We start from the raw sequence: 10922 nt of genomic DNA, 5'->3' as shown, positions 1-10922 counted from the left end.
AGCTGTCACAGGACACACAGTGGCCGTTCAGCTGTCACAGGACACAGTGACCGTTCAGCTGTCACAGGACACACAGTGACTGTTCAGCTGTCACAGGACACACAGTGGCCGTTCAGCTGTCACAGGACACACAGTGGCCGTTCAGCTGTCACAGGACACACAGTGGCCGTTCAGCTCACTGTCACAGGACACACAGTGGCCGTTCAGCTCACTGTCACAGGACACACAGTGGCCGTTCAGCTCACTGTCACAGGACACACAGTGGCCGTTCAGCTGTCACAGGACACACAGTGACCGTTCAGCTGTCACAGGACACACAGTGGCCGTTCAGCTGTCACAGGACACACAGTGGCCGTTCAGCTCACTGTCACAGGACACACAGTGGCCGTTCAGCTCACTGTCACAGGACACACAGTGGCCGTTCAGCTCACTGTCACAGGACACACAGTGGCCGTTCAGCTGTCACAGGACACACAGTGACCGTTCAGCTGTCACAGGACACACAGTGGCCGTTCAGCTGTCACAGGACACACAGTGGCCGTTCAGCTGTCACAGGACACACAGTGACCGTTCAGCTGTCACAGGACACACAGTGGCCGTTCAGCTGTCACAGGACACACAGTGACCGTTCAGCTGTCACAGGACACACAGTGACCGTTCAGCTGTCACAGGACACACAGTGACTGTTGAGCTGGCTCTGTCACCGTTACAGGCGGTGTCACCGGTAGTGCGGCTCTCCCTGGTCCCTCGAGCTCCTGGCCGCCCCTCTGCGCTTGCTGGCCCCCCACGAGCTTCCTCGCTGGCGGTGTGTTCTCCCTTCCGTGGCTGGCAGCACACCCAGCTGTGGCTCAGGCTCGACCAACAACCTTTGGTTTTCACTCTGGGGCCCCAAGTTCACATCCCTTCCCAACCTGCTTCCACCCGAAGTTCACAGCTATCTACCACCCCTCCGCACAACCCCTCACACTCCAACCCGGAGTCTTCTTCCACTGTTTACTTCAGATACACATGGCTAACAATATTTAAAGCATGTCCTAATGACTACAGGAGACACAGGCCACTGTCTACTTGAAACTGCGTTTAAGCGGTTCACTATCTGATATGTCCCGCGCTCCGCTTTGAGTTCTCCCTGCCCCCTCCCCACGCCAGGTCCAGGGCGCTCCTGCTTTGAGCTCTCCCTGCCCCCCTCCCCACGCCAGGTCCAGGGGGCTCCCGCTTTGAGCTCTCCCTGCCCCTCCCCACGCCAGGTCCAGGGGGCTCCTGCTTTGAGCTCTCCCTGCCCCTCCCCACGCCAGGTCCAGGGCGCTCCCGCTTTGAGCTCTCCCTGCCCCCCTCCCCACGCTAGGTCCAGGGCGCTCCCGCTTTGAGCTCTCCCTGCCCCCCTCCCCACGCCAGGTCCAGGGGGCTCCCGCTTTGAGCTCTCCCTGCCCCCCTCCCCACGCCAGGTCCAGGGCGCTCCCGCTTTGAGTTCTCCCTGCCCCCCTCCCCACGCCAGGTCCAGGGGGCTCCCGCTTTGAGTTCTCCCTCCCCCCTCCCCACGCCAGGTCCAGGGGGCTCCCGCTTTGAGCTCTCCCTGCCCCCCTCCCCACGCCAGGTCCAGGGGGCTCATGGTCTCAGCTCTCAGCTTCAACGGTGCTCACGACCCCTCGCCCTGTCTGCACCCCGCCCGGGGACGCCCTCACTTCTCGGCAGAGCTGCGGGGCTCCCCGTAGCTGGCTCCATCTCCAGAGCACAGAGCTCGCACGCCTGAGCACAGTGCTGAGCCCTGACCTCCTTTCCCCAGCCTCGCCTCTGCCCTTTTCTCTAACAGGGACAGAAAACACTACTGTTACATAAACTATTTTTATTTGTACTTAAATAAAACCAGGACTGACCCTTACGTGCACGCACATGCGTACCCACTCACACACGCGCACACTCACACGCACGCACACACTCACACGCGCGCACACACACAGCCTTCCGTTCTCCTCTCCATCCACAGTCACATCAAACCCCAGAGGTTCTCATTGTGACCATCTCACATCAATCCGAAGAAGGGAGACCGCCGTGCTAGCTGGGAGGCCCCTCCTCACCCGGAGCTCACGGTTCTCAGACAGCTCCAGGCGGACGCCAGACTTCTGGGGTGACCCACTGGCAGGGCCCCCTCACAACCTGTAAGCACCACCCAGTACCTAAAACTGCTCGCTAAGGGCTGACACTTCACCCAGGACAAATCCTGCCCTGCACAGGGGGAAAGAGAAGCAAGAGCCTTGGGTGTTTCCTGGGAAGAAGCAAAAAGGAGCATTTGAGCACCAAATTCCCTCATGCCACATTGCAGGAAGGCGTGGACATACAGCTCTGCCACTTCCACCCAGAAGGAACGAAAAAGCACAGGGGCAGGAATGGCCAGGCTGCTCAGCCTCGGGATCCCGCGTCTCTAGGCCCCGCAGGGAGCCTGTGAAGGGCCCTCTAGCACCTTGGCAGTGCTGGGCTCAGCCAGCGGGGCAAACACGCGCAGGCCAGCTGAGCTGACAGTGCTCTCCATGGCGAGGGGAGGGCTGGGCAGCCCGGAGCCCCGCCCCAGCACTCGTCACACAAGGCCCAGGTCAGAAGGGACCTCGCAGGGAAGACGGTGCCTTCCAGAGGCAGGCAGGGCAGAGCCACAGGCCTCAGCAGCATTCCTAGGGCACCCTGGGAGCTGCCTGGGGTAGGGCCAGGGTCAGGGGGCAGCAGGGGGAAGCCTGTCCGTCCAGTCAGGTCAGAGGACTCATTTTCTCCGAAGAGCTTCCTGTGTCTTCTATATCAAGTTCCCTGAGGGGAAGAGCCGGACAGCTGGAGCTCAGACAGAGAGAGGAAAGCAGGCGTTATCCGACAGAGGCGGCAGCACAGACGAGGAGATGGGCAGGCCGGAGAGCAAGCCTTCGGAACGAGCAAGGCCAAGAGAGAGCTGCCTCTTGGTGGATGCGTGAGGGGAGGTGGAGACCACGAGGCGCCGGGGCACTGGACACACGGACTCTCCTGGGAAGCACTGCCGACGAGGACCTTGGGGGAGAGCCCGGAGGCGGGGCTCGGGGCCTGGGAGGCCCACGTCCGGGAGGGTGATGCCACCAGTCCTGGCCGGGTGCTGGCTACAGGCTGACGCTGCGCTGGTGGCGGCCCCCCCGGGCCCCTCCGTCGCTGCCCCGGCGGCCCCGGCTCTGCGGGCCCAGCTCCTGGCCGTCCAGGCTGGCGTGGTCCGAGAGGCCTCTCAAGTGCTCCACGGAGTCACACTTCTGCAGGTCAGAGGCGACCGTGCGCAGGCTCAGCAGGCTCAGCGTGTCCACGTCGGGGGTGGGGCCGGGCCCCAGGCCCGCCTCCTCCTCCAGCCCCCCACCCTCAGCCCCCTCCGTCCCGCACTCCCCGTCCTCGGCGCCCACGGGGGAGGAGCGCCGGGGGCCGGGGGCGTGGGGGGGCAGCCCCCGGCGGCGCGCGTGGATCTGCTCGCTGATCTGCTCCAGGTTCCGCAGGGCCACGGAGTAGCGAGTCTTGGCCTGAGCCACCTGCTGCTCCAGCTCCGTCACCTTGGCCTTGTGCTCCTGTGGGGGGTGGGGGTGTGACCGCACGCAGGGGGCGGGGGCACCCCAGGCCTCTCCCCTTCCCACTCAGAACCGCAGGCCCAGCACCCCTAGGACCCACCGCAGGCCTCAGCGCGACCGCTTTCTCTGCTGTCTGCGCTGCCTGAGCGCTCCCTTCTACAGCCCTCCTCTTCCTGCCGGTAACTGGCTTGGCTCCTTTCCCCAGCCCTGCGTTCCAATCCTTCCTTCTTCTCATCCACCTCCTCTTCCTCAACTTGGTTCTCGTGGGCACACCTCCACCTGGCCTCCCTCCTGCAGCCGTGTTGCAGGTGGTCAAGGAGAAGCCTTTCCCTGCCCGCCCCACAGGAGGCGCCCAAGGCGCACTGAGCCCCGCCCCGCCTCCCAGGCCTTTCCTTTTCTTGTTCCACTCAGCTACCTCCAGGATTTGGCTGAACTGGGCCTTGAGCTCAAAGTAGGGGCGGCTTTTGCCAATGGCCCGCCGGAGGGTCTTCTGCAGGGACTGGACGCGGGCCTCGGCCTGCTGGCACAGCCGGGTCACTCGCTGGTGTTCCCGCTCTCCTCGGAGCCGCTCCTCCTCTGCCTCGTTCACCTGGCCCAAGGCGGTGGGAAACACATCAGGGATCGGGGGCAGGAGCTTTGCCTGGTGCCTGCCCCAGGCTGCCCATTCGAGCCTTGCCTCGGAGAACTGCAGCAGAGCTGCTCTTGTGCACGGAACACACGTGTGTTAGCCACACGGCTCGGCCTGCTACCTGATCCCAGCTAGCCCTGGAGGACATGTTTCTGCAGCCACTGTGTCCCATTGTCTTATCTACCGTCAACCATGGCGCCCTCCACTCAGCCTTGCTGACGCTTGGACCAAGAATGCTGAGCCCATCCAGGGCACTCAGGAGCAGGAAGGGTACCTGTGAGCACTCACGAGCAGGAAGACACACTGTGAGCACTCAGGAGCACTCATGAGCACGAAGTGCCCGTGAGCACACTGCACACCTGCGGCAGTGCAGTTCCGGGGCTCTCGTGTTCCTGAGTCGGGGTCAGGGCCAGAAGGAGGCCCTCAGAGGGAAGCCACAGCTGTGCCGGGGTCCCCGGCTTCCACACACCGCCTGGGCAGCTCGTGTCCATGTTCGAGGAGCACAGGATGACTCGCCCGCCGGGCTAGCAGTTCACACGTGCCACACTCTGGGTAGAAGCAGGCCCATCACCCTCATTACCCTACCCATACCATTTTAAATCCCCCCACGGGGAAGTTCTTTGTCCCATTAGCACGAGCTCCTCAGTACAAGAAGAACCAAAAGACACAGCCACCTCCGACGGGCTGAAATGGGCCCAGCTCAAGATGCAGGTGACAGAATAAACCCATGACAGGGTCTTCTCATTCCTCAACCTACTTTCAAGCAGAGAAGGGAGACCATGCTGAGAACAGAAGCAGTCACCAAAAAGAAGCCTAACAATGTGGCTGGCGGATCTGGGCGTCCATCAGCGACACACTGTTTGGGTTAGTCTCACTCAGAGGGGAGGTGCCCGGAGGGACATTCTGAACTGAGGGAAGGCTGCAGGGGAGGCAAAGAAAGGAACACAGAGAGGAAACGGAGAGAGGGAAGGAGCGCGAGGCCTGGCGAGGCGCCGCGGTGTGCGCACTCACCTTGCAGGTCGCGTGGTTGAGCATCTCTTGCCACGTGGGGTCTAGCCGGTTCTTGTCAGCCATGACACCCTGTTCAGCCACAAACACCATCTCCCGGGCGGCATTGTGCATGCTCACGGCCCGCTCATACCGCAGAGCAGCCTTCTGTGTCTCCTGCTGGGCCTGGGGGGAGAAGGCCATCAGGATGGGTGGGGGGGCTGCTCTGAGCCTGAGGACAGTAGACGGACAAAGGCCCACTTGCAATCACTGCTAGTGCCATTGTCTAAACTTCACCAAGAAGGCCATGAGAGCCATGTGCTATAATGCACATTTCCTAAGGATATGGCTGAGGAACAGAAATACATATTAACACTGGCGCTGGGTGGTTCATTTCTATAATCCTTGTTACTCAGGAGGCTGAAATCTGAGAATTAGAGTTTGAAAGCAGCCCAGGGAAGAAAAAGAAAACAAACCCAAGATTCTGATCTCCAATTAACCAGCAACAATCTGGAAGAAGTGGTGTAGCACAAGAAGTGGTGCTGTGGCTCAAATGGTCAAGTGCTCGCCTTGGGCTGAAGAGCTCAGTGACAGTGCCTAGGCCAGAATTCAAGCCCCACGACCAACCAAAAAAAAAAAGGAATAAGCGTAGCACAAACCAGCCATAGTGAAAAGGTGGAAGAGCATGAGAGCTGAGTTCAAGCCCCAGGACCAGACCTAGATACATACACATATGTATACATATAAATGCTACCCATGGACGGCAGGGAGGTTTATACTATCAAAGGCGGTGGCCTTGGGCCCTAGAAAAGTTCTTACCATTTCAGTTGGAAGGCGGGAAGGGCTGTGGGCCAAATGTTACAGGAAATAAGCTTCAGAGATCCACATCCAGAGGGTAAGTTGAAGAAAATAACCACATACGTGTTCAAAGATATTCATCATAGCCATACAGATCGACTGTCCTTAGTCAAACATCTAAAACCCAAAATGCTCCAAAATCTGAAACTTCTTGAGTGCCAATGTAACACCGCAAGCAAAAAATTCTAAACCCGTAAAATTCAACCATGCACAAAATGATTAAAGATATTTGGATAAAAATTACCTTCAGGTTCTGTGTATAGGGTATTTATGAAATATAATGAATATTTCAACATGAAACCAGAAACACTTTTGGTTCCAAGCATTTCAGATAAGGGATTTAACCAAGCAAAAAACTGGAAGTAAATTTTGTTTTCTTTTCTTTTTTCCTTTCTTCTTTGCCAGTCCTGTGGTTTGAACTCAGGGCCTAGGCACTGTCCCTGAGCTTCTTTTTCTCAAGGCTAGCACTCTACCACTTAATCCACAGCACCACTTCTGGCTTTTTCTGTGTATGTGGTACTGAGGAATGGAACCCAGGGCTTCATTCATGCTAGGCAAGCACTCTACCACTAAGCCACGTTCCCAGCCCTGCAAACTTGTTTTCAATTGCAAGAAATTCACTAAGCAAATAGCAGTGTACCTAATGTGAAGAAATACTCAATCTTTTGAAATGGCATGGTTAAGTTAAAAGCTGTAAGTCAGCTCAGTGGCAAAGTACTTGCTTAGTATGCAAGACTCTGGGTTTGATCCCAGCACTCCCCACTCCATTATATATGGCCATACACACACACACACACACACATATATATATAGATATACGTATGTATATACACATGTATACGTGTATAAGCATATATATACACACACATACATGTATTTGTATATATGTGTGTGTATATACACATACAGACATGGTATCATATATCATAATGGTAATAGAACAAGAACAGTATTGTATAATCTCATTTTGTAAAATACATAGCAAAGTCATTTTTAAAACAAACTACAAAAAACACACATGGTTATCTGTGCTATATTAATCACATTTTGTATTTTCTATTTTTTGACATCTTGAAGGCAAGCTGATTTGGAAGGGACTGTGCCTCCCAGGGCTAACAAATTCCTACACTGTAACTCCTCAGTTTCACCAGCTAACCTAAAGCTGAATTCCCTGAACTCCTTTACCGAACTAATTCTAACACACCAAGCCAATATTTTGCTTGCCCTAAAATCACCTCAGGGCCAGGAACTAGACAACTAGATACCACTCTTATAGCCCAGAGTCTATCATATCTGTCCAGACTAGCCCATCCTAAAATCACTCCAACTTGCCTACCAGCTTTACCCATTCTTTCCTAGGAAAGCCAGAGTCAGGCAATGGGCTATGTTTTCTTCACTAGTGCCACCTACTGGGGCCTAGTGAGACCCTCTCCTGGCTGGGCATGGCACATGGCCTTTCTGAAGTCTTCTTTAGAAATAAACTTCTTTGGAGGCAGTTGTCCACAGATCTAGCACCTTTACATACTGGAATAAAACAAATAATGGATATTCGAGTAGGATTTGGGGCAATTTTGGATTTCTTTTCATTCTTTTTTTTTTTTTCTTTTTTGGTAGAAAACTGTAGACAGAGTCTCATGGGCCTTTCTGCCTGGGCTGGCTCTGAGCAGTGCCCCTGACCTCTTGAGTAACTAGGGTTACAGGCATGAGCCACCAGTGCCTGGGCTGGTTTCTTGTTTCTACTACAGTCTTATGGTAAACAGATAATTTATGTAAAAACACAGATGAGGACTGGGTCAAGAGGGTGGATTAAGCAAAGACAAGACACATAAAAGACACAAGAAGCAAAGGGAGAGAGAGAATGGTGGGGGGGGAATGAAAATAGTAAAACGTTACAAGTAGCATAATAGATAAGCCCTAAGACCCGACTCTTGACAAACAGAAGACATTTCAATTAAACATCAACAAGGGAAGAGTGGTCGAATTTTTGCCTAGCATTTGTAGCCACTGGGTTTGATTACAAAAAGAAAACAAGAAAAATAAACAAAAATTTAAGGAAAGCAATAAAAACAAAAGCCAAAAAATAAATAACAATGAACATTAGCAGAACGGAGTTAGACTTTCTATCTCAGGACTCACAAGCCTGCATCCCACCATGTCTGAGGCCGTAAGCCCAATTTCTAGATCTTAGCCACGGGAGGAGAGGAACTTCCTCAACCGGCGGGACTCAGGGACTCTCTCTGTCAGGTGCGACGCTTTGTTTATACTCCATCCAGACACAGCAGTTTGAAGCCCTCCCTGAGGGCCAGCCACCGTACCTCCTTGGCCAGCCGCCGGGCCTCGTAATAGGGCCGGGCCTTCTCGATGCAGCTGCCCAGGTGGGAGCCCTGAGTGTTGAGCTTCCTGGCCGATTCCTGCAGGATCCTGCGATAGGTAGTTCTGGCTTCCTGGCGGAGGGGAAACAAGCATATTGATTCTGTACTCTCTTCTTTCCACGACTGTTCTTCCCCCTGCCACTGTCTCGATCTGGGACAGATACAGACAGAGACACCCCGGGACCAGCCTGAGCACGGGACAGAGACACACTCACATCTAGCTGTAGCTCCACCTGATTGATCTCCTCACTGGCCTGGTTCAGGTGCTCCAGCTCTTCCTGCCAAGAGGAGCAGTGAGTTAGCGCAGAAGGACGTTGCCGAGCGGGTGCACGCCCAGAGCAAGCCCCAAATGACCAGAGGAGGGAAGGGAAGAGAAATGAACTATTCCAATGCCCCCTTCTCTGGAGACGTAACGTAGACCATTACATGTAACCTTCACAACTCCACTTTGTGCTGGGCAATCAAATCCTTATTTTAAGGATGAGGAAACTGACGTTCAGGGAATGCATTACTAAAATGCGCACAGTATGGTAGCAGTGAGTCAACCACCTGTTGCACCGCTTTCTCTTAAGGGAGACCCCTTGGAGCTGCAGGGCTCCTACAAGAGAGCCCTGGCCAGGTCCACTGGGTGCATGCACACTGGAGACTCACCACCTCTAAGCAGGGTAACTCAGGAACTTACCACACAGACAGTGAGGAAGAGCATCACGCACTCCTCAGGCTCCTGGAGTAGGAACTCTGAGTGAGCCTTGGTGATGCAGCGTCATCCGCCTGGGCAGCTGGCCAGGGCAAGATGCCCGGAGTGGCGGCTCCACCCCACCCCAAGCACCAACCAGCAGGCCCCAAGGTAAACAAGTTCACGTCATGGAGTACCATAGGGCTGGGGTACTTGGGCTCCTCCCAGTGGCAAAGGAGCCCCTCGGAGCCTAGTGTGGTTTTACAATAAAAGAAAGCTCGGGAGGGCAAGGAGACCAAAGTAAAAACTGCCACCAGCCAGATGTCCGTGGCTCACGCCTGTAATTCTAGGTACTCAGGGGGCTGAGATCTGAGGATCATGGTTCAAAGCCAGCCCCAGCAAGGAAAGCCCCTGAGACTCTTATCTCTAATAAATTACCAGAAAACCAGAAGTGACGCTGTAACTCAAGCGGCAGAGCGCTCGCCTTGAGCTGAAGAGCTGAGGGACAGCGCCCAGGACCAGAGCTCAGGCCCCACGACCAACAAAAAACAAAAAAACCTGCCACCGGCATTTCATATGGAAGAGAGAGGGTAAGCCCAAGGAAACAGTGCACAGAACCACAAGGGATTGGTGGACGACACAGACCAAGACCAGGGAGAGTACCGGCTCCCAAGAGGCCTATGGCCTGCTCGGACAGTTGGGACCCCATTTCCCAGTGAAGTCCCCCGGGACATAGAGGTGTTCCCAGGGGAAAGCAGCAGGTGTGCCTTACTTGTCCCCGAGCTGGACAAAGAAGCAATGAAACGACTGCAGGCTTCCTGTGGATTGGCTGAGGGCGAGTGGTCCTAGTCCGGAGGCACCCTCCTCGGTGCCAGGAAGCACACAAGCTCCCAGCGTTCCTAAGGAGCGAAGAGACTCCCAGAGAGCGCTGGTCAACCCCAAGGGCTCTGTCTCCAGAAACGCTTAGTGCTTGGCTGCAGGACCCAGACCCGCATTTGCACAATACATACACACTTTGATCCTGAGTACTCTGCTCCCATCAGCACACACATACATGCTTTGATCCTGAATACTCCCTGTATAACTCTATACACACACACACACACACACACACACACACACACACACTTACTTTGATCCTGAATACTCTAAGTTAGTAAGAAACAGGAAATCAGTCAGATGCATTCAATACAGTAAAAGAAATACAAGAGCAAAAACCTATAATGGAATAAAGAACCAGTATATGAAATTACGCAAAATGCAGAGCCTACTCAGAGGGAGCACGAACTTGTCTCTACATTTTCTAGAATAGAGCAGTAGACAGAGTATAATGTGAACTGCATATGGAGTGTTTACATTTTGTCTTGTGTGTTCTACTTCTTGGTAGGACTGTGACTTGAACCCAGGGCCTCTACTTGAGCCACACCTTTTTTGCCTTTATTCTTCAGATAGAGTCTCACCAACTTTTTTGCCCAGGCTAGTCTTGAACCACATTCCTCCTATCTTCGCCTGTCTAGTAACTGGATAACAGTGTAAGCAACTCTGCTTAGATAGAATACAAACTTTCTAGCAATCACATTTTTTTTTTGGTCTGAGACCAGAACTTGAAGTCAGTACCTGACGCTTCTGCCCATGCCTCCAACCCCACAATCACATTTTTAAAAACTAAAAAACCAAGTGAAATTTAAATAATACATTTCACTTCACCCAATATATCTAAAATGCCATTTTAACATGTAGACATAAAATATTAACTACACTTTTATATTCTTTAAAACGAACTCTACTATATCCACATGAATTTGGCTTTTGTTACATCTTAAGACACTGGCATCTGAATTCTG

At 53.9% G+C, this 10922-nt stretch overlaps 2 protein-coding genes across 3 annotated transcripts in view; both read right to left on the bottom strand.

Annotated features, from left to right (window-relative positions):
* Positions 1-1823: 1823 nt before the first annotated feature.
* Positions 1824-10922, bottom strand: part of Sh3bp5l (SH3 binding domain protein 5 like) — a 15313-nt gene continuing 6214 nt past the window's right edge. The window contains exons 2-6 of one of the 2 annotated variants that reach the window (XM_042669485.1): positions 8618-8680; positions 8346-8474; positions 5197-5358; positions 3973-4146; positions 1824-3557 (exon numbers count right to left, since the gene is read on the bottom strand). In XM_042669485.1, the coding sequence (XP_042525419.1) occupies positions 3111-3557; positions 3973-4146; positions 5197-5358; positions 8346-8474; positions 8618-8680 (975 nt within the window). In that variant the 3' untranslated portion in view covers positions 1824-3110. The remainder of the gene's footprint in view (positions 3558-3972; positions 4147-5196; positions 5359-8345; positions 8475-8617; positions 8681-10922) is intronic. The other variant, XM_042669486.1, reaches the window with a different exon arrangement.
* Positions 8157-10922, bottom strand: part of LOC122098935 (zinc finger protein 692-like) — a 25822-nt gene continuing 23056 nt past the window's right edge. Inside the window, exon 14 of the mRNA XM_042669484.1 lies at positions 8157-8170. Within this exon, the coding sequence (XP_042525418.1) occupies positions 8163-8170 (8 nt within the window). The 3' untranslated portion in view covers positions 8157-8162. The remainder of the gene's footprint in view (positions 8171-10922) is intronic.

This window comes from Dipodomys spectabilis, unplaced genomic scaffold (assembly GCF_019054845.1).
Source record: "Dipodomys spectabilis isolate Male_0828 unplaced genomic scaffold, ASM1905484v1 ptg000496l, whole genome shotgun sequence".
NCBI classification, from domain to species: Eukaryota; Metazoa; Chordata; class Mammalia; order Rodentia; family Heteromyidae; genus Dipodomys; species Dipodomys spectabilis.
Note: the sequence above shows the minus strand (reverse complement) of the source record. Positions and strands in the feature narration are given on the sequence as shown.